This window comes from Scleropages formosus, chromosome 15, assembly GCF_900964775.1.
Source record: "Scleropages formosus chromosome 15, fSclFor1.1, whole genome shotgun sequence".
In the NCBI taxonomy this organism is placed as follows: domain Eukaryota; kingdom Metazoa; phylum Chordata; class Actinopteri; order Osteoglossiformes; family Osteoglossidae; genus Scleropages; species Scleropages formosus.
This window is the reverse complement of record NC_041820.1, coordinates 8,053,849-8,076,899: the sequence shown is the minus strand read 5'-3', so window position 1 is coordinate 8,076,899 and position 23,051 is coordinate 8,053,849. Positions and strand designations below refer to the sequence as shown.

At 42.7% G+C, this 23,051-nt stretch overlaps 2 protein-coding genes across 3 annotated transcripts; both read left to right on the top strand.

Annotated features, from left to right (window-relative positions):
* Positions 1 to 315: 315 nt before the first annotated feature.
* manea (mannosidase, endo-alpha) lies at positions 316 to 6,839 on the top strand. 2 transcript variants are annotated; one of them, XM_029258761.1, is made up of 6 exons: positions 316 to 433; positions 1,251 to 1,343; positions 2,070 to 2,774; positions 3,365 to 3,474; positions 4,382 to 4,458; positions 5,387 to 6,839. In XM_029258761.1, the coding sequence occupies exons 3-6, from the start codon at positions 2,240 to 2,242 to the stop codon at positions 6,021 to 6,023; spliced, it is 1,359 nt and encodes a 452-aa protein (XP_029114594.1). In that variant the 5' UTR covers positions 316 to 433; positions 1,251 to 1,343; positions 2,070 to 2,239; the 3' UTR covers positions 6,024 to 6,839. The 2 variants fall into 2 exon arrangements, with proteins under 2 accessions (XP_029114594.1, XP_029114595.1); XM_029258762.1 differs by lacking the exon at positions 316 to 433 and adding an exon at positions 504 to 618.
* Positions 6,840 to 16,236: 9,397 nt separating this feature from the next.
* On the top strand, positions 16,237 to 21,581 carry fhl5 (four and a half LIM domains 5). The gene is made up of 5 exons (XM_018730277.2): positions 16,237 to 16,395; positions 16,961 to 17,135; positions 18,086 to 18,255; positions 19,782 to 19,968; positions 21,381 to 21,581. Exons 1-5 carry the CDS (start codon positions 16,237 to 16,239, stop codon positions 21,530 to 21,532), a joined length of 843 nt encoding a protein of 280 aa, XP_018585793.1. The 3' UTR covers positions 21,533 to 21,581.
* The last annotated feature ends 1,470 nt before the right edge of the window (positions 21,582 to 23,051 follow it).

Here is a 23,051-nt window from a genome sequence, read left to right as displayed (position 1 = left end):
GCCGTGTGGAGTTTTACCTTGTGGAGTACAAACCACGCACCCTATTAAATTATGTTTTTTTCCGACACTTAGTCTCTCTGGTCGTATCAGTGGCCGCGAGGGGGAAAGGTGAAAGACAGCGGGGTCACGAACCCCGTCTTCCTGCAATGAAACTGCGTTCCGGGCGCCATTTTGGCTCCGCGCCTCTCCGCGCTCACTTCCGCGTTTCCTCTTCCTTCTTTCCTTATTTCGGCTTTAAATCCAATGCAATTAAAACTGAAACTGAGTTCTGGGCGCCATTTTGGCTCCGCGACTCTCCGCGCTCACTTCCGCGTTTCCTCTTCCTTCTTTCCTTGTTTCAGCTTTAAATCCAATGCAATTAAACCACGTAGCTTTGATCGCCGGAGAGCAGCCCTGGGGCGCGCGTCGGTGTTTGGAGAGGCACTTTAAAGAGGTGTGTGTGTGTGTGTGTGTGTGTGTGTGTGTGTGTGTGTGTGTGTGTGTGTATATACATACACACACACACGTGACACACACGCCATCGCGTGCGCAGTTCCCAAAAATCGGTGTGTTTACATGTCGATCGGACTGTTTCTGAAGCAATTTCTCTTTATTCGGATGGGAAACGGTGCGCGTGAGGTGATGCCTAATTAATATTTGGTATTTATGTGAACTTATGAGCTGTAAATGGTAATAATGGAGCAGTAACGAGTGTAACCTGCTGTACTGAACACACTCATCGTGCATGATTTTAAAGATTTTAAAAAAGTGAACTCTGGGCCACTGGGTTGTAAAGAATATTCTTCCCTTAATCCGTTATTTTTTAGCCCTTTCTCCTTTACTATTGTAATATATAATATTTCTAAAGATTTTTTTTTTTTTTTTTTTTTTTCTAAATTAATGCAAACTTAGGGTTTAAAAGAAAATTATTGCAGTCCGTTGGTTTAACCCTTCTCTTTTACCATCATTAAAGATTTAAAAATTAATAAGACTTATGGCATAATTATGGTTTTAAAGATAATTCTTGTAATCCACTGTTTTCTTTTTTAAATTTCTCTTTTACCATGGTGATGATGGTAATACATGTGAACAGTATCATACAGAAGACGATTTGGAAGTGTGTGTGCCGTAGGATACACTGTATGCGCTCTTTGCTTTATGTGTCTAAGGTCATATAAACACAGGCGGACTTTGGGTCGCAGCCCCCGCTCATGGATTGTGACATGAAGCGTCCCTCGACTACAGAATGTCCTGGACTTTGTCTCCTGCAGGAGGACGTTTGACCCTGGACATATGAGACCGGCCTGCTGCTCCAGCCCACGGCGTAAAGTCCCGAGTTCTCCTCGCAGGCCCACATCATACAGGTTTAAAAAAAATAAAAATATTGAATGGAAAAAAAATACCATACTGTGCTGCAAAATATTTAATTCTGCTGTACCTACAGCCTGGGTCAGCAGGGGGCGTAGTGGTTCGAATCGTTGATTTGCAATCAGATAGAATCTGGTACAAATCCTTGCTCCTGCATTACTACCTTTAACCAAGGTACTTATCTTGAACAGATATAGTAGATATTGCCTAGCTGTATAAATAGGAAAATGATTGTATATTGCTTAAAATACAAATATAACATTTAAATAAACTTTCTTTAAATAGAAAAGCATGAGTTTTTGTGTGTATATGTAATAGATATTAATACATATTAAAAAAAAATCAGACAATTACAGTGAATCACTTTGTAACTTCTCTCTCTATTTGCTCGTAATTCTGTGTGTATTATGTGTATATATATATATATTATGTGTATATACACACATTCTGTGTAATATATATATATATAAAGTGTGTGTGTGTATATGTTACTTGTGAGTATTGTGTGTGTCCTGGATCTGCCCAGTTACTGGTGAGGAGGAAAGGTCTGATTGCTGCACGATCACAGCGGAGCCTCAGACAAAATGCCTTCGCTCATGACTCACGATGGCCAGGGTGCTGCACACACTTGGGACACACACCATCTGCGATTGTGTGGCTGCTAATGGAGTAGAGCGTGTAGGTGATGGGGTGCTGTGACAGTTACCCGTGTGTCTTTGCAGAGGAACGTTGGCGCACGCTGGCACCGAGGACGAAGATGCTGTTGTGAAGAGCTTTTAGGTGAAGATCTTCGTCTCTGCGTTTGAAGCTCTACCAGAGTTACTGATCACGGTAACCCGCCTTCCCCGCCAGCGTGAGAGATGCTCTAAGATGAATTTGAGGCTCCTGCAGGATGGCGAGGGTTAGGCTCAAGAGCTGCGTCGTGGCGGCTGTGCTCGTCCTCCTCATATTTGTCATTACGACTGCCTTGAAGTCCTTAAGACCGGCGGGTTCTGTCACCGGCAGTCCGTTCGGACTCGGACTTCTCCCTCACCTCAGTAAGATGGACAAGAAGGATGCGGAGACACATGTTCCGGAGCAAGTGGTGGTCGCTGAAGTGCCCCCTGCAGGTGTGAACAGGAAGTCACCCGGAATGGAGACCCCTGGTCTGGACGCCTCCCTGAAGAACCTTCCAGCCCCGAACTACAACCTGCACGCATTCTACTACACCTGGTATGGTAATCCGCAGTTTGATGGCAAGTACATCCACTGGGACCACCCGGTCGTGCCGCACTGGGACCCCAAGGTGGACGCTGGCTACCCAAAAGGCCGGCACAGCCCCCCAGAGGACATCGGCGCCAACTTCTACCCCGCGTTGGGCGCGTACTCCTCCAGAGACCCATCAGTCGTCGAGGCGCACATGTTGCAGCTGCGAACGGCCGCCGTCGGTAGGTCGCTGCAGATTTTCTCCTTCTGTGCGGTCGTTTCTGGAAAGTTGCCTTGTCCGTTTTTTTATTTATTTTTTTTATTTTTATTTTTAATTTGTTTGTATAACTCATTGCGAAGGTCAAAAATGTTTCCATTCAGGTAGCGTGGCTTTTCAGATTGCCATCCTTGTGGTCTCGCAGAATTCTCTGGTTTTAATTTGACGAGGAAGGGCAAGGAATTTATTTATCGCATTCTGGTCAAAGAAGACGGTTGATGAAATACTTAATATACATGACGTTTTTATTTTAGCTATATCCAAAATTTCCACAGGACCTCATCCACAAGTAAGTTAATTGATGTCTATATTACTGTTGAATTATTTATTGCGGCTAAGTAGTGAGATACAAACAAATTGAATTATAAACAGGCCCACTTGTTTTTATAAGGAGAGGAGCCAGTATGATAGTAATATACCAGTACAAAAGAATAAAGACCTGAGCAAATGCTGAGCCAGCACTTCTTTGTATATATTTTTATTAATGTCTCTTGTTTGGATGTTTTATAAAGGGACGATATTTTGAATTGTGTGGATCTGCACAAAATCCTTCAGGTGTCCTTGCCCTTTCCTGGTATCCACCTGGCATGAAGGATGATAACGGGGAGCCTACAGATGACATTGTCCCCTTGGTTCTCGATTTGGCTCTCAAATATCAATTGAAGGTATGTTGTTCTGGCAAAGCGGGTATGGGAACTTGTAATAAACTTAATAAATTCCTGTGCGACGTGCATTTGGGTGTGAAGCTGTTACAGCATTAGATGTACAGGGTCGCATGGTGGAGCAGTGGGTAGCACTAGTGCCTCACAGCACCAGGGCTGTCAGTGCGGTCGTTCCAATCCAGCTCAGTCTGTGAATATGTTCTCTGATCAAGGAGGTTTCTTCCAGGAGCTCTGGTTTCCTCCCACAGTCAAAACGTATGTTTCGTATGATCTGGTGACTCTAAATTGCCTAAAGGAGATGAATATGCGAGTGTGTGTGACTTGTGTGTGAAGAGCTGGTTCCCCATGCAGGGGTGTACCCTACGTTACACCCTAGGCTTCCAGAATAGGCTCTGGACCGCCATGGCCCCCCCCCCATTGCCGAAGCAGTTACAGCAAAAGGAAGGACAGATGAAGTACCACAGTAAAAAGTGTTTAGTGATAAAAGCAAGCCACCCACCACTAGTTATAAAGCACAGGTCTCGCCAGCCTTGCCCGAGTGCCAGGAACAGGCATGTGTCAGACATTCCCCGGCTCTGGGCAGCGTGGATTACACGGTCCGCGTTCCTCCCCCTCTGTCTGTCAGAGGCAGCACTGCTGATTTAGTCCAGAAACCTCTAATCGTCCGTTGCGGGGAGCGCTATTTCAGTGCAGCTGCTCGATTAAAAACAGCCGTTCTTGCAAATTAAGCAAGGCCACGTGGGGAATAATTGCCAAATCGCCTCATTTCCAGAAGCACACTCTTAGCCCGTATTTCAGCTCTTCTGTAAGTACACGGGCAGCGGCAGTTTGGTAGCTGTAGGAGTTTGTCACTGTATAACCTTTGTGTGTTGTGTTTTTTTTTTTTTCTTCCCCCCGCTCTTTTCGACAGGTTGTCTTTCACATTGAGCCATACAAAGGCAGAGATGCACAGAGCATGTTCACCAACATCAAGTACATTGTGGAGAAGTGAGTGAATTATTGAATTACATTTATATTTTGTACTATACTGGGTATTTATTAAAAAAAAAAAAAAGAAAAAAGGTAACTACAACAGACAGGCATCTTCAAGATACGGAAGTAAAGCACACCTTGTTGGACGCCACTATTTTCCTTGCACTGGTATTTGAGTAGCTGCCTCTGAAGTGACACCTGAATAAGAAAACAGGTGGTTGAAACCCAGCAGTTGCTGGTGGGCTGACTTACGAAGCTGTAAGGAGCCCGGCAGGGAAAGGGGTCTCAAAGGGAGGAGTTCAGAGACCCTCTTTGAATGCTGGGTGCCTTTAGATTTTGGGCCCCTTATGTGAGGGAATTAATTTCCAGTCCTGCTATCAGCCGTGTTCCTTCTTTGTTTTTATCGATGAACTCCAAAGAAATCAACAAATTTAAACTTTTTATTTTGCCACAGAATAAAAACTGAATCATACGGCCTGGCTTGAATTAAATCCGGAATATTGTACCCTGTTTTTTTTTTTTTTCCTTTCTTTTTTTCTGCAATGAAAATTTAAATTCTGATCAAAAATGTACTGCAGATATCATATTGAATACATTTTCAGTGTCTACCACTCCCATCCCTTAAACTGAAACATGTCCTTTTATGAATTTAGAGAATAAATATGTCAAAAATGCACTGTCATGTAGAATATAAACTTGCAGATACAGGTAACTCAATGGTAGCTTCTCTAAATTTTGCATGTAGCACGAAAACCTTAGGTGATGACAAAAAATAATTTTCACAATAAGTGCATCCATTTCCATAAGTGTCAGATATATTTGTCAGTTTAAAGTAGTCGTATGACGTTATGTAGAAGTTCAGTGGTAATTTAATAGGCTTGATGGTGTTCATAACATTTATGTGTTCTAATGCATTTATAAACCTCTCTGTTTTGTTGCACAGATACGGCAATCATCCTGCGTTCTACCGCTACAAGTCAAGCAGCGGCGCTCCTCGCCCTCTGTTCTACATCTACGATTCCTATCTCGTTGGCCCAGACGAATGGGCCGGACTTCTGAAGGACACGGGCCACCACAGCGTCAGGAACACACCCTACGATGGCCTCTTCGTTGCCCTCCTGGTGGAAGAGAAGCACAAGAATGATATCCTGACCGCTGGCTTCGACGGCGTCTACACCTACTTTGCCACCAACGGCTTCACCTACGGCTCTTCGCACAGCAACTGGAGGTCCATCAAAGGCTTCTGTGACCGGAACGAGCTGCTCTTCATTCCCAGCGTGGGTCCAGGCTACATGGACACCAGCATCAGGCCCTGGAACGGCCAGAACACGCGTCACCGCATCAACGGCAAGTACTACGAGACGGCCCTGGGCGCGGCGGTGGACGTCCGGGCCGACATCATCTCCATCACGTCCTTCAACGAGTGGCACGAGGGCACCCAAATCGAGAAAGCCATACCGAAGACCGCAGGCAAAACCGTTTACCAGGACTACCTGCCGCACAAATCGGACATTTACCTGGAGGTCACGCGCAAGTGGAGTGACATTTTCGTCAAGGAAAGGGAGAAATGGCTCATGTGATCTACCTTAAGCACCATAAACGGGACCAGTGTGAATAAAAATTGAATAACATAACTGATATTAAAAACTGTAGTGAGATCTGGACTATATTTGTGTGGTCCAGAGTTTGCACCTCTGATACTAATAATGTGAACTGTGACACTATACAGTTAATCTCTATTAGTCCCTCTCTGTTGTGCCAACTGTGTTTATTACAGTTTCTGCAGGATGAGGGCTGTATGATCACAATCATTTAAATAACTGAACGTAATAAATTCAATCATCTTGGTAGAACACTTGAGTAGCAGCAGCTTATGCTACTTCAGTAAATTATTTCCTGCCATATATTTCCTTGCAACCATAAATCCTTACCTGTAATTCAGAGCCGTGTTGTCTGTTAGTACTTGCATTTTTATTTGTAGTTAGTAAACCGTTTTAACTGGTATTGTACAAATTTTAAATGTGACAGCTTGAATTAAATTTGATTAAATATCTTTTTCTTTTTGTTATAACAGCTGTCACTGGTCCGCAAATCATATAGTGATGCTGTAACTGTGAGAAACACAGCTCCTCTGCATGCAGGCACACATTCATTCATTACTGCAGGTTCATGTTGCTATTTTCCGAGCGCTTCAGGTGGGGAAATGCTTGAACAGAGGTCTCGTAAATGTAAAATCCAGTATGGCTGAATGTGTTTAAAAAAAAAACAAAAAAAAAAACACGTAGTTCACTTTTCATTGGTGGCGTGTGAAACTGTTGTGACTTCTGGACCAGGGCCCTGTTAACAGGGGCAATTTTCTCTAATGTTTATGTATAATAAAGGTGTAAATTACTTAAGAAGCTAATTTTGCTTAAACTTCTATTCAGCAAAAAAAAAAAATTTCCGCTAAATGCTTGGCTTTTAAAGCATGGACGGGACACACTGCTGGATTATGTCAAAATAGCTGCTTTTTCACAATTCTTTTTATAAAGCACTTCTAAAAATACCCTTAAGACTGCAAAAGCACTTAGAGGCAATTTTCCTTCTTTCTTATCCTGTCCAAGGAGCTTATCATGGCCTTTCAAATTACTGTGTCCTTTTTACGTCGGAGACATGCGGTGCGCTTTTATAAATAGCGAGCGCAGGCAAGCTAAACACACAGTGCAATGACTGATGGGACCCCGGGGACGCCGGGGTCGGAGCTGCGTGTTCTGCTCTGTTGTTAGTTACCTCGGTGCTGTTTGTTGCTCTGGCATTTACTCTTTATCCTCCTGTACGCCCTGGGTCATGTGTCTTTTATCCGGGCGACAGTTCTACTTCCTCAAGCAACGGCGCACAGTGATGTGGAAAAGTAAAAGTTATCCCGTGCGGATGGTGGTTTTAAACGTATGAGCTGAGCCTCAGTTAAATCTGTGGGTTAAGGTGACCAGGATGGAGAAATGGGCACATCTGGTAGGGTAGTGGTTTGAGCAATTTCCTTTGGACCCAAAGGTTACAGGTTTGAGCCTCACCTCTGGCTGTAGTACCCTTGAGCAAGGTACCTGCCCAAAAATTGCTCCAGTGAAATTGCCTGGCTGTATAAATGGGTAAATAATTGTAACCTTAACACTGTAAGTTGCTTTGAAGGTGTGAGGTAAATGAATAAACGTAAATGAGAGTGGAAAATTGTACCTGTGCAATTATTTGTTCTACAGGCATGCAATTTCATCAGGTGGAAATAACACTGATATCGAATGTGTAACTATCCACCCGGTGCACTTTGCCACTCTGTGTAGCTATTCACCGCCTGTATTTGACAATCTCTGAGCTCTAACTGTCAAATAAACACCATGAAAGCGTTGTATGAGCTCACACAAATACTCTGTCAGCTCTTTGCTGTTGTTTTAAAGATGGACATCTGATGTGACTACTTTCAGAAATCCTGGTTTCTGTCATGTCAGTAAATAACCTCAGTTTTTTGTGTCTGGGTTAGGGTTGCAGGTCAATTATTATTCCAAGCATGCTTTTATCAGCAACCCATAATAAATTTACAATCCTCGATGTGGCCCTTCCAATTTTTTATTTACATTTACATTTATTCATTTAGCAGGTGATTTTTTTCCAAAGCGACGTACATCTCAGAGAATACAATTTGTGCATTACATTAGGAGAAAGAGACACAGTTGCAGACGTGTGATTCTCAAGTACAGCTTGTTTCTTTCCACCATATGCACCGATGTTCATCACACAAGTAGGTACTGTACTTAAAACTCAGAAAAGATGATTCCTGATCACCTTCCGACAATTTTTTTTAAAGATACACAAACATTTACGTACATTACAGGAGTAGCAGCTGTGTAAAGGCTTATCTGGGCATGATCATAAAGTTATGGTGTATTAACATTTACACCATACATGAGCTAGAGGTGAAGTGAGTCTGGAAGAGGTGAGTTTTCAGACCGTTCTTGAATGTAGACAGAGCTTCTGCAGTTCTGAGTGAGAGGAGGTGGTCATTCCACCACAATGGAGCCAGAACCGCGAACCTCCGTGCTTTACCTTCTGTGCGCGGGACCACCAAGCGAGCAGAAGTAGACAAGTGAAGGGGTCTGGCTGGGGTGTAGCGGTTGATCAAGTCCTGTAAATAGCTGGGAGCAGTTCTATTGATGCATTTGTAGGCTATAACCAGGGTCTTGAATTTGATCCGGGCAGCTATAGGAAGCCAGTGCAGAGAAATGAGTAGAGGAGATACGTAGGACCGCTTTGGCAAATCAAACACAACTCGTGCAGCAGCATTCTGTATCAGCTGTAGAGGTCCGATGGCAGTAGCGGGAAGGCCACACAGGAGAGAGCTGCAGTCGTCCAGATGGGATGTCACCATGGCCTGGACAAGTGGTTGGGCAGAATCAGTTGTGAGGTAGGGACGGATCCTACGAATATTATACAGGATGTATCTGCAGGACCGGGCTGTGGCTTCGTTCTTTGATGATAGAAAGAGAAACTCATGTCAATTGTCACTCCCAGACTCTTAGCCGAGGAGGCAGGCAAAATGAGTGAGTTCTCCAGTTTGATCGATAGATCATGACAGGAGGACAGGCCAGCTGGGAGGTGAAGAATCTCAGTTTTGGAGAGGTTGAGTTGGAGGTTGTAATCAGACATCCACGCAGAGATGTCCAACAGGCAGCGATGTGTGCAGAAATGTCTGATGCTCCAGGTGGAAAGGAGAGGAAAAGCTGGGTATCATCAGCATAGCAGTGGTATTTGAATCCATGGGAGGCTATGACCGGCCTGAGGGAGGAGGTGTAGATCGAGAAGAGAAGAGGACCCAATACCGAGCACTGTGGGACACCGGTTGAGAGAGACAGAGGAGAAGAACAGGAGCTCTGCCAGACCACTTAGTAGGATCTGTGAGATAGGTAGGGCTCAAAGCATCTTAGTGTCACTCCTTTGATCCCAACATAATCATCATCACATACTCTGGGTCCTCAGCCTACAAGCACAACTAGGGCCAGAAGTCTGTCTGGAATTCACTTTGTTTAGAAATGCAATTTTACTTTTACCAGTGATTCACATTGAATAAAAATGTGATAAAACATTTGTCCTTCAGCTTATTTACAAGGCTTGGAAAGAGCCATAACAGATAAAAAATACTTTTTACTAAAACTTATTTTAATATAACACTTTTAATTGTATTTAGCTACATTAAAATTAAATTCACCACCAATTCACCCCGTAGACATGTGCATCTTGTTACTGATCACCAACACCAAGCAACAACAGACAAGAGCGATGAACACAGTGGAAGGGAGATGAATTAAGGAGGACTCACACTGGTTTACTAGCCATGCAGTGGCTGTGCAAGGAGAAGAAGGATGCTTTTGCTGTGAAACACTTATCAGAACAGATTAACAAATAGAATGCAATTGAAAAATTACAATACAAACTGGAACGTGTTTAATATCTTCAAAAAAAAAATAATACAACTTGACTGGTCATAACCAGAAGAGCCAGAATGAATCATTGCCAAGTCTTCATTGAGAACTGAACCCATGTATCTTTGTTAGTACCTTGTCATGATGTAAGAACAGAGTAACCGATGTGGTAATTGTTGCATTCTGTGTTGCTGCAGTGAGACAACTGGACCTAGCTGCCGTACTGACCGCTAGGTCACGGTGAGGAAAGACGACCGCAGTGTCTCAGGGAGAGCTTTTTTCCCAGAACATAACACCGGATTTGTGTAGAGCATCAGGGTAGCGTTTATTGTTTCAAATGTATGTGATACCATTTTAGCTTCTGTCAGTTATCGGATCCTAATGCAGCACGGTAATTCGCTGTAGATCAGCCGGGTGGGGGAAGATTGCCCTCTTGGCAGCGCTTACCGAAGTGGTATTTTACAGGCACATCCCGCGTCCCAGAGGACGTGTTGGGTTCCATAAGCTCATAGTGTGTGACATTTTACCTCCTGGTACTACATCCTTGGAAGGCCACCACAGTCTTGGCCGAGCGCTTCACTAAGAGCCTCGCACCTTCCCATCCAGGCCATTGAAACTCACTGTCATTTGTCAAGGATGATGTGGTTTCGAGTTGCTGAGTCCCTGACCTCTGGAGGAATGCGGTCCGGTCGTGGTGGGACCATTTTGCCTGTCAGCACAATGCCGCAAGGGTCTCAGTCCTGCGCTGCTTTCGAATGCTCATGGTTTCTTCTCCTTTTACCCTGACATATCCCCGATGTTTTAAATTAATATCAATACTATGACTTTTGGATTGGTTCTGCAAAGCTTTCCAAAGAATGGTGTGGAGACAAGACAGGGTGCATCGCATTCACTCCAGAGCTCTTTGGAATTCTCCGAATTTCTGCACGAATGATTCCTCAAATGTGGTCTGATCTTCGTCTAAGTCACATGTTTTACCAGGATGACAATACATTATTGAGCACCCCTGAGAGAGTGAAATGTTGCTGACATTGAGTCCCCAGTAGATGACCTTCACTCCCCAGGCTTAGTTCACACTTTGGAGTGATGAGAGGGGATGCCTAGCAACCTCTGGTGTGTTAATCTCTGTTTACAGTTGACAGGACTGCTCCAACAGTCAGATTAAACAGGCACTGCGTGTGTTGTCCACGGACTGTCTTCACCTGCTGCCCATTTCACTTTCAGAAGGCCTGGTAGGGCCTCAATTTTGAATGAAAAGAAGGGAGGTGAATTGCATGGCAATAGGACAGCGCCACTGCTTTGCTGAGTAAGAAACTGAAAATCATTCATTATCACTATCTGCTTGCCCTAATAAGGGCGGCTGATGGTGCCGTGGTTGGAGTGGTTGCCTTTGGAGGTTTCTGGTTTGATCCCCGCCTCTGGCTGTAGTGCCCTTGAGCAAGGTACTGGCCCTACAATTGCTCCAGTACCTTTGTCTGGCTGTGTGCCTGGGTAAATAGTTGTGGCTCTCTGATGGACTAGTGTCCTGTCCAAGGTGTGTCCCCCCTCCTTCAGCCTTGCGTCCAATGTCTCTGGGATTGGCTCTGGCTCGCTGCGACCCAGCTTGGGACAAGTGATTATTGAAATTGGTTGGTTGCTTGTCCTAATGCAGGGACATGGTGGCATGGAGCATAACCTGGAAGCATAAGGTATGATGTGGGGTACACCGATGGGAAGTCAAAGCAACACAGGGAAATCACACACTCACTCATTCTCCCAAACGCTACAGGCACTTTAGAGTCACCAACTGATCTGAAACACATCCTTGGCCCATTGGGTGGAACTTGCCAACTTGGGAATAACATGGAAACTCCACAGGAACTGTGCCAGAGTCAAAGCCACAGCCAGAAGATGTAAACCACCAATGCTACACAAGCATCAGAAATCTTTTATATAAATTAGATGTTTGCTGACATATCATTGAACCTTTGACATATATTGTGTGTGTTTGTAGATTATTATTATCTGATTTTCATACCTGCACGTATGTCAGTAGAAGATGCCCAACACATACAATGGCAGTTCTGCTTCCATTAAAAAAAAAACAAACAAAAAAAAAAAAAATATTAGTGTTAAGCGACAATGTTCAAATCTCTGGAACCTTCCATACAATTAATAATTTAACTGGTTTGATGAAGACACAGTTATAATTTTACTGAGATGCTGCCAGCCATTAGATATCACTGGGAAATCATACTTATCCACTGCGGTTTGTGAAATGACTGAAAAATTCACATGCTGCTGCATTCCTGTACATGCATGAAAACTGAGTCTCAGGTGCAACACAGTTCATAACAGTGGTCACATGGCTCTGTGCTTAGGTCTCACAAGCTATGGACTCTACTGCATCAAAGGACTTTCACAAGCTTCGGATAGGCTGGTGAGCGATAACAGAGACTCCAAACTCTCTAGGAGTGTGTGAGTCCAAATTAAATTAAATGAACAAGAGTTCATTTTAAAAGGGAATTATAGCAGGGTCACCGATTTCCCGAAGCTGTTCAATGGCTGCACAATCAATTTATTGTGTCTTTCTTATAATTTAGAATTCAATAATAATAAAGGTCGTTGATGATTCGGCTAATTAAGGCTTAAAAATGAGTGAAATCCCTTAAATCTGAAATTTCTTTAATACCCTGTTCTGAGAATTATATCAGGAGAAATGTTTTTGACTGCAATGCCAGATTGTGTATGTGTGTATGTACAGTATGTGTTCCAGTTTCAATTTCATCCATCGAAACACCCCCTCCCCTATACCCTGCTTGCTTTTAAACTGAATGCACGGAGAGAGTTATAATACATGAATTCAAAATGAATTTTGAATTATAATAAATGTGCAAATAAAGTGTGTTTTATCCAAACACCGATCAAATAATGTTAAAATGCTTTTTGCCATCGTTGCTCGCAGGTTATGATCATGTCCAAGATCAACACCCAAGGCTATTTTTCTACTTCCAATGTGCTTGGTAAATGTTACAATGAGAGTTTTGTCAATAATTTCCGGTGAAAGATTTCCAGGAGCTCATAATAAATAATCAGTCAGGATACTGGGACCATCTGAGTAATGTGTTTGGAAAACTGTTGAGGAAAAATTAAAGCAGACCATTATATACGATGAACACTAATATTTAACACTTCACATTGCGTTTGTATCCATTTTGACATTTTGCATTTTGAGAGCATGTAATTTCATCATTTTTATGCAATTTCAAGAATAAGAACAAGTTTCCATGCCTAATGCATACTAATGAGAATCATGTTATTGCAGCCTTTAGTTTTTGAAAGGGGCGTCACTACGATGTTGAGGGTTGGTGGGCAGAGTAGCAGCTAGTGCCATTACCTTGCAGTCTGAAGGCTCCTGGTCCAAATGCAACTTCTACTGTAGTACCCTTGAGCAAAGTACATACCTTCTAGTGCTTCAGTAACAATAGTGTGTTGGGTCTGCTGGGAGGGTGAGGATCTTTCAGGACCAAGATCCTCCATGGCCTAGCGGGTCCATCCCCCTGATGGGAACTCTTTGTCCAACTGGTCAAGAGCCTGGGAGCAACAATCAACTCAAATCTCTGCTGCTCTCAACACTCTGATCTGAAACCTGGTAGCATGGATTACTGGAAGTACCTGGATCACAACAATTCTCTACTGTCTGGTCTTCTGGCCTCCTCCAGCAAACCTCTCCAGATGATGCAGAACGCTGCTTGCACGAGTTGTGTTTGACCTACTGAAGTGCTCCCATTTTATCTCCCCTCCTCATCTCTCTCCATTGCCTTCCTGCATCTGCCAGCATCAAGACTCTGGTTACAGCCTACAAGATGGTCAGAGGATTAACACATCAGTACCTTAAAGACCTGATCATCCCCTTTACCCCAGCAAGTCTGCTATGCTCCTCCACCGCTGGCTGTTTGGTGGCCTCACTCACGTGAGTCTGTAATTGAAAGGCTCTTGGGTTTCTGCTCCAATGTGGTGGAATTAACTCCCCCTGTCCCTTAGCACTGCTGTGTCCCTTTAAGCATTCAAAAAGTGTTTCAAAACCCATCTCTTTTCAATACACCTCTCCCCTGACCTCCAAACTGCTCCACAAATTTGCATCACACCATCTGCCACAATCACCTTCCTATTTCCCGTCAGACTCACTTGTACAGGCAGCTACTCATGTAATGTGTGCCTGTAAAACACGGTGGTACTGGACAAGCCAACCGTATGCTGATAGCCATGTGTCTGCATCAAAAACCTGCTACTAAATGCACTTTGTTCGCTTTGAGTTGTATTTTGTCCTGGAGAAAAGCATCCAAAACTAAATGGGTAAATGTAAATGTAAACACGTAAATGGGTAAATACTGGGTGCCACGGATAAGGGCAAAAGGTGAAAAAGAATAATGCTGTATTTAATTAAATACAGCGTTCTAGATAAATTAGTCTTCACACACACACACACACACACACACACACACACACAGTGAGCATGCAGTGTTCTAATGTCAAAGGTTCGCTTGCTGCAGATGATATCTTTAGTTGGGTTGGCTACCCTTAGGTTAGACCGCACCTAGTTCTCTGTTTCGGAGAATGGGCTCACCCAGGGAGACAGGACTGGCCCTGTGATCCGAGGCCAAGTTGCTGAGCCCCCCAGCTGCCATCGGTGCATCCAGCGACAGCTGCAACTTCCAGGCGAATCACCATGGAAATAGCCCAACCTGGGCGAAAGAGGCACAACTCTACATTTCGGGTTTTCGTGTCTCTCCAGCCTTTTTAGTGAAACGTTACGCACGGGTGGACACATCTATCCAAATACGATGCCAGAAAAGACCAACAGCCCCCTTTGCAACTGGCATTATTATCTGGCTTATTAACGAAGGTGAACTTCCAGAATATTTCTCCTCTTCTGCCATCACTAGGTGAATTATTTACAAATATAACACTGAATGATGGTGATTGACACAGCACATCATGATTTGTTTTTTCATATTAATGTGGGACTGTCACCCATTTAGGCACTTTGGCGTTGCCAACACCTTAAAAATATCAGTGCCATTGCTCATTGACCAGGGGGGTGGGTGTAAAAAGGATCCTCCACATAAACTTCTCCCATAAAAGGTCCCGAAATGCACAGGCCGACATGCAGCCTCTCCCTGGAGATTACCACTAATAAGAGAGATAGTATTTATAGACGGACTTTCCCCCCACATCCTGCTTAATCCCTGTCCTGTCCCCTCCCTCCCACGGCAGGTCTTAGTGCTGTGGCTCCCTGCCCTGGACTCTGAGCATCTGATCAGCAGTGGAGGTACTGTGTGCTTTTCAACATTTCGCAGCTTTTACATCTGCTAGGAACAAGAAAAATCTGAACGCGGAAGCATTTTCAAATTGTTCATTTAAAAAGGAGAGCTGTGTGAAACAATATATTGGTTAATAAATTCTTTCAATCGTTGCACGTGAAACTGTCGCAGATAAAAACAATTCTCAGAATTTTGCCAAAGTTGCAGGCATATTAATATGATGGACAAAAAAAATTGAGTGCTCTTGGCCTGTTGTTCTGATGACCTATTGATTCTGTTTACTAAATAAATCTGATGCAAAAAAAAAAATCCATTAGCACAGCTAACGGTCTAACCATTAATAATAATGTTACAGAATGCCTGATGCATGATGCATTGCCCTAACAAAGTTTCCATATTTAATATGAATCATTGGCATTTGATTCATGCTCACCGAGAGAGAAATTACAAGGTGCATCGAAGATTTACGATCAAGTCCTGTTAACAGAGCTCTTTCCAGTTACTCTTATCAGGACAACTTGTGAATTTATCAGTGTAACCTTAATAATGAACTGTCAGCGGAACAAGTGTCTTTGACAAACAGCCCAGCTGCGACGAGCAAATCCTAATAAACCACCGTTAATTAATTTAACAGTCTTTTTAATTGTTTTTCAGAGTATAATATTAATTCAGCCATGTTGACCGCTCCTGCTAAAGAGTTTTGTTTTATATTTATACATATTTTTGTACCCATTTATAATACAGTGCTTCTGTGTGTGAACCCTATAGACAAGGTCATTATTCTTGTGTAAAATATTAATATATAGACCAATACAACTTATTTTCATTCCTGCACTTCTGTTTTTGTACTACCCAAATGATTTATTTTAAAACAGCACATGGAACTGGCTATTACCCACCTATTGTGTCAGAAGAGAAAGGCAGCTTGTCTTTAAAAAATTTTTTTGTGGTAAAACTTAGGGACACAAGGGGCTCACATGCTTTCAAACGGGACTGTATGTACAAAGCATCTTTTTGTATTGATACCCAGGTGTAAAGCAAAGATGTCAACTGAGCGGCTTGACTGTCATTACTGCAAGGAGTCCTTGCTGGGGAAGAAGTACGTACTGAAGGAGGACACTCAGTATTGTACCAAGTGCTACGAGAACCTGTTCTCCAACTGCTGTGAGGAGTGCTCCACACCCATTGGGTGCAACTCTAAAGTAAGCATAGCTGAACGAGCCCAGGCAAAGGATTTTGGGTTTAATTTGCTGGCATAATGTTGTTTATGTAATTTATTATCACATGTGACATGCTGCAGCTCCTAAACTGTGAAAACCTTGTTGGTCTTATCATACCTGTTGTGGGACACTGCGATATTCATTTGAAATTAATTGTATCTCACAAAGGCAAGGGGGTGTGGTGGCGCAGTGGGTTGGACTGCAGTCCTGCTCTCCGGTGGGTCTGGGGTTCGAGTCCCGCTTGGGGTGCCTTGCGACGGACTGGCGTCCCGTCCTGGGTATGTCCCCTCCCCCTCCGGCCTTACGCCCTGTGTTGCCGGGTAGGCTCCGGTTCCCCGTGACCCCGTATGGGACAAGCGGTTCTGAAAGTGTGTGTGTGTGTGTGTGTGTGTGTGTATCTATCTCGCAAAGATGCCTTTAGACTTGTGACTGCTCTTAATATCAGAAATAACAGTTAGGGCTGACAGGCATCACAGCCTGTTAATGTTTTTCAGATGTTTTGTGATAATTCACAAAAGATGTTTTGTTTGTGCATTTTAAACGAAAGGACTTGTCCTACAAGGACCGCCACTGGCACGAGCAATGCTTCAAGTGCGGCTCTTGCAGCCGCTCGCTGGCTGAAAAGCCATTTGCCGTGAAGGACGAGCTGCTTCTCTGCACCGAGTGCTACTCCAACCAGTACTCCTCCAAGTGCTTCAGCTGCAAGAAGACCATCATGCCCGGTAAGGCATCCCTCTGGCCACCACCCTCCCTGGGAATATCCCAGGGTCATTGGTGGATAGATGAGGTTGGTTAGGAAACAGAAATCAGAAATACAGATGAACGCATATGATTGTCTAAAATGTGGACACATATATTTTACTACGAATCAATAATTATTTAGTCTGCTGACATCTTTGCTTAAGGGAACTTACAGGGACAAAGCACATAAGAACATTACTTGGTCCCAAAATATAATAAGGGACATAATATTTGGAATTTTTAAATAAGGAATGTTAGCAAATACTAGTTAATTGATTCTAATTTTTGGTTAACTAAAAAGGATTAATTCAGTTCAATTCAATTCAATTTTATAGAGCATTCTTCTTGCCTGGATTATACAGCCCTGAACATAGTTCCAAGGAGTGGTACAACAGACAGATATCTAGTATTTGCATAAGCCAGTTGGCATCTGTGGAGACAAAAACAAAAAATCCCTGGCAGCTTCAGCAACCTGAAATAGACTAGACCTGCTCAATCTGTAAACTCCAGAAAGAGTGCTGCACATCTTCTCCTCTTGTTTTTTTGTTTTTTTTTGGTTGTTCCAGTAAAAAGGGGTCCCAAATTGGAATGAACTCCCTCTGTCCCTCAGAACTGCTGAATCTCAGGATTCAAAAGACATCTCTTTCAGAGACATTTTTCTCGTTATCTCCTGATGGCTATATAAATTTCCATTAAATCACCTGCTACAATTATCTGTGCAGTTCCTGTATGACTCAGTTCTATAGACATATACAGTACTTGAATGATGTGTACCAGTAAATAATGTGTTCTCAGCCAAGCTGGACTTTGACGGTCTTGTGTCTGTGTACATTTATAAAATTCTACTGTTGAATAACAATGTATTTCTAGCTCTTGGTTTTTAAATGGCCAGATGAGAAGGTGGAGTACTACTGCTCTTCCCTTGCAAAAGGTTCACGCAAAATGGAGCACAAGGGCAACAGCTGGCATGAGACGTGCTTCCTGTGCCATCGCTGTCAGCAGCCGATAGGGACCAAGTCCTTCATCCCGAAAGACAACAGCTACTTCTGCGTGCCATGCTTCGAAAAGCAGTTTGCCTACCAGTGCTGTGCCTGCAAAAAGGCGAGTCTCTTGGAGCAGTGACCGTAAAAACTGCTGGGTAACATGGTTTGGTCATCCAGTAGATTTAATAATTTACATTTCTCCAAAGTAACTTACAGTGTTAAGCTACCTACATCTATTTCCCCATTTATACAGCTGGATAATGTTTCTACTGAAGCAATTAATGGTAAGTACCTTGTTCAAGGGTACTACAGCTGTAGGCGAGTCAAACCAGCAACTACACACACACACACACACACACACACAAACACATTTTCTGAACCGCTTGTCCTATACGGGGTCGCGGAGAGCCGGAGCCTACCTGGCAACACAGGGCGTAAGGCCGGAGGGGGAGGGGACACACCCAGGACAGGACACCAGTCTGTCACAAGGCACCCCAAGCAGGACTCAAACCCCAGACCCACTAGAGAGCAGGACCCAGTCCAACCCACTGCGCCACCGCACCCCCACCAAACCAGCAACCATCAGATCAAAAATGCTGCATCTTTAACCACTACACTGTCAGCTGCTCCCACCAGAAAATAGTACTCATTCATTACATTGAGACGGTACTCATTGATTACAGGAGAATGGTCCAAGGGCCGGATGGGTAAAAGTTACAGTAACAGACATGCTAAAATATATATTTTTAATGAATTCTATTTAGATACACTGTGTGTTTAAGTGTCTGGGTTAAATGATCGTTTTATTATTGTGCCATTCAATAAAATGTATTGTATTTATGGTAGGTAAAGCATGCAGGTGGCTCTTGACTTCCATTCCATTCCAGTTGTAACTTGACTTTATCGTAAGTGGATCCTCTTATATTAGACAAACCATAATAATATATAAACAACATGCATGAACGCTACAGTGTATAATGGGGCTTTGCCATATTTTTTCACTAATTTCACAAATTATTCATGCTGAAAAAACTATTCTAATGGTGATGATAATAATAATATGAATACAGTCCAGCATTATAATTATCTTTTCATGCTGCATTACCATTTTCAGTTTCATTTCTAGATGTATTCTAAATGCATTGTCTTTCACCTTTTCTGTTCAGCACCACCTGACCATTCATGTTTGTTTTTTTAAATAAAAAGTAACTTGAGGGGAATCACAAGAAAAAAACTTTTGCAAAGAAAGCATAATAATTGCTAGACACCCAAACATTTACTGAGACCCAACAAATAAAAAATATGGTGCCTTGCAGCAGCCAAACGATGTTATTGTACAACATTAGGAGTGGTTATTGCTAGACATAACAACCGAATGTTGGGTCTCGAAAATAATATGATAAGATTGATGGATGGCTGTTGTACAGCCGCTCGGTCAGAAGTCATATTTGTCGTAACTCAAGGGCTACCTGCATTATAATGTAGGCCAAATTATGTGAAAATGTAAGTTGGACGCTACTGAGTTAATGAACCTGACGGGCATTGCCGAGAAAATTAGAGCAGCAAATAACACTGAGATGATCTGTCACCAGGCAAAATCTGTGCTGCTTTCATGAGTGCTTTTTTGTGCTTGTTTGCTTTTAGGCTATAACTACCGGTGGAGTAACCTACCAGGACAAGCCGTGGCATCGCGAGTGTTTCCTGTGCATTGGGTGTAGGAAGCAACTAGCGGGGCAGCGCTTCACCTCCAGGGACAACTACCCCTACTGCTTGGACTGCTTCAGCAACCTCTACGCCAAGAAGTGTGTGGGCTGCACAAAGCCCATCACCAGTAAGTCCACATGTGCTGGCTATTCTTTGGAAAAAGCACTTCAGTTGCACTCCCCAGCAAATCAGTTCACTTGCATAGTTAACACAAAGTTCTTTACATACATTCCTCTTTAGGCCTTTTAATGAAAGTGTGCGTTGGTACAAATTGGACCTGCAGTCTGTTCAGGCATAACTGGAGTGTTTGCAACTTTAAACAAGCTTTCTTCACTAAGGGAGGGACAGTTGGTTGCGTAGTATTTAGCTCTGCTGCCTTTATTCATTTAGATGATGCTTTGCACCAAAGTGATTTACAATATTTAGGTTACAATTACTTGCCCATTTATAGAACTGGATAATTTTTCTGGAGCAATGAAGGGTAAGTACCTTACTCAGGAGTACTACAGCTGGAGGGGGGATCAAACCTGCAACCTTTGGGGCCAAAGGTAGTAGCTTTAAGCACTATGCTACCCACTGTCACCCTGCCTTTGGACCCAAAGATTGCAAATATTCAAATCCTTCTGGCTGTAGTATTCTTGAACAAGATGCTCACCCTGAATTGCTCTGTTAAAACGGTCCACCAGCATGAACAGGTAAATAGTTGTAAGTAGCTTAATGTTATAAGCCACTATGGGGAAAAGCATCAGCTAAATGAGTGCTTGTAAGTCACCATCAAGTTCTGTTAAAGTCATGGATACAGAAGTACTAACCAGAAATACTGTAAAACTTTATTTTGATATTTTTATGAATATATTTCAACATTGAAATTAAAACTAACTTAAAGTGACTGACACACCCAGTAAACGTATAATATTTGGCACAATGTTATTGATTGCCATGACCGACAAACACCAGATGTGAGCTATGAACACTGTGGAAGCTGTTGAATTTAGGCAATTCTACAACATTCGTTTCTTTGAGTGCATACTGCCAGTTATTATTGTCAAAACAGGTCATGTCCACTATGCATGAAGCGGGAATTTTCCATAGGGCAAGACAGGACAGGACAGGTCCTTTATTAATCCCTGCATGGAAGTTCACACACACAGCATCTTAACACATAACATGTAAACAACAAGGTTCATAGTTAGAACCAACAAATGAATAAACAGCAAAAAAAATAGCAAAATTGACATTTGCAAATTACCATTTTTCGAGACAGTAAAACAAAAAAACACGACCTTAACACAAGAAGCAAGTATATTCTGACAAGTGCATCTTTTGAGCAACTTCTCGCATCAGTTACCTGCTGCTCAAAATATCTGCAAGTTCCTGCTGGCAACATCTGACACAAAAGCTGAAATTATTCATGCGGTTTTCAAAAAATGAAAAAAAAAAAAAATTGATAGTCTTAGAGTCAGAACCCCAGCTTGTTGGCACAAGCTTCTCTGGAATGATTCCCAGCATCCAACAGCCTGTAATTTGTCTGTGTGGCAGGCCTGGCAGGTGCGAAGTACATCTCGTTCGAGGAGCGCCAGTGGCACAGCGAGTGCTTCTCCTGCATGCAGTGCTCCGTCTCGCTGGTCGGCCGCGGCTTCCTCACTCACCGCGATGACGTCCTCTGCACAGACTGCGGGCGAGACAAGTGAAACACGCCTGCTAGGGTCAAGTTCAGGCCAGCTTCCCGTAGGAAGCAAATGTCACCCATTGTAAATCTGTGCTTGTGGCCATGTGGAAGATATGATTTTGAAGACAGCTATGAAAAAAATAGAAATAATCTATCTAAAGGTCTGGCAGTTACATTTCTGCATTCAACATTTTGGTCTTAATGTGTTTAACTCTTCCGTCAATGAAAACATGGAACAAGTCAAAAAAGTCAATAGTCAGCAAGTCCAAAAATAACAAAACAACAGGACTGTCACTGGTGTCCTCGTAAAATGATTTTCCACGACCCTCAGTGAAGTCATGAGATCCCTCAACTTAGCAAAGAATAAACCTGCATAAAATTGCCTATACTGTACCTACCAGTGAAATAATTATTCTGCATGCCTATGCTGTATTACAAAGATGACTTGATGAACGGCATATTAAATATATGATTTTTCTGACTCGCATCCACTCTTTGTTGAAGTAAATAAAAAAAACTCTTCTGTTCTCATATCCTGTGTTTTATTTTTTATTTTTTAAAACATCTATACATTTATACATGAATCATATATCCATACATGGGGCAAATTCAAACAACTGCTTTTATATGCCTTTCTTGGGGTCAAAGGTCACAGGTTCAAAACTCACCTCCAGCTGTAGTACCCTTGAGCAAAGTACTTACCCTGAAATTGCTCTAGTAAAAATGACCCAGCTATATAAATGATTAAGTAATTGGAAATAGCTTAACATTGTAAGTCGCTTTGGAGAAAAGCATCAAATAAATGTAAATTTGCCCCTTGAAGTACAACTGCTTGTTCTGATCTGATCTTGATCCGATTGTTCCTGGATATGCTGGTACCACCGGGTTTTCAGTGGAGTCAGGCTTCGTTCACACACACTGTCATGAGATGCTTTCATAAAAAAGTGTATAAATTCAGAAGGTAGTAATATAGACTGCAGTGCCATGTGAAGCTGCATTTACACTTTTATGGTGTGATAATACCATGTCTATAGAGGCTGTGGTTTGTACAGTGTGCTCTTAGTGGTCATACTGCTTAGCCAAGTGCAAATGGTGCAATATGCTGACTAAAACTTCCTCTCAGGGTACAAGTCACATGTCAAGGTCAAAATACTCTTCAGCTGAATCTTCTTCCAGCTTCCAAACGGCAAAACAAGGCAGCCGAACGCAGTACGTTCGTGCATGTTGAGCAGATTTTGACATGCTTTTTTTTTTACGTCATAAATTTCACATAAACTGTATGTTACGTCACACTGGCAGTGCTGTAAAACAAAAATTCTAAATACAGTCCAGTGCATTTGTGATTTATTCACTGCTCAATGGTACCAGTAATTTTGGTTAAAAATATTTTCTGTAGACATGCTGAAGATATTTAAATTTTTTATGAGCACTCTATCTTATGTTACATTGCTGGGCTGTTCTTTCATTGTGGTAATACTGCACATTCTGAACTGGCATGTTGAAGAATTACTTTTTGGGATTTAATGAATATAAAAATAGTG

Bases quoted from the DNA above. Each gene is read 5' to 3' on its own strand.
- manea (XM_029258761.1), top strand. From the start codon at position 2,240: ATGGCGAGGGTTAGGCTCAAGAGCTGCGTCGTGGCGGCTGTGCTCGTC. The intron at 2,775-3,364 runs GTAGGTCGCTGC...AAAATCCTTCAG, and splicing joins GCTGCGAACGGCCGCCGTCG to GTGTCCTTGCCCTTTCCTGG. The intron at 4,459-5,386 runs GTGAGTGAATTA...TTTGTTGCACAG, and splicing joins ATCAAGTACATTGTGGAGAA to ATACGGCAATCATCCTGCGT.
- fhl5 (XM_018730277.2), top strand. From the start codon at position 16,237: ATGTCAACTGAGCGGCTTGACTGTCATTACTGCAAGGAGTCCTTGCTG. The intron at 16,396-16,960 runs GTAAGCATAGCT...TTTAAACGAAAG, and splicing joins CCATTGGGTGCAACTCTAAA to GACTTGTCCTACAAGGACCG. The intron at 18,256-19,781 runs GCGAGTCTCTTG...GTTTGCTTTTAG, and splicing joins AGTGCTGTGCCTGCAAAAAG to GCTATAACTACCGGTGGAGT.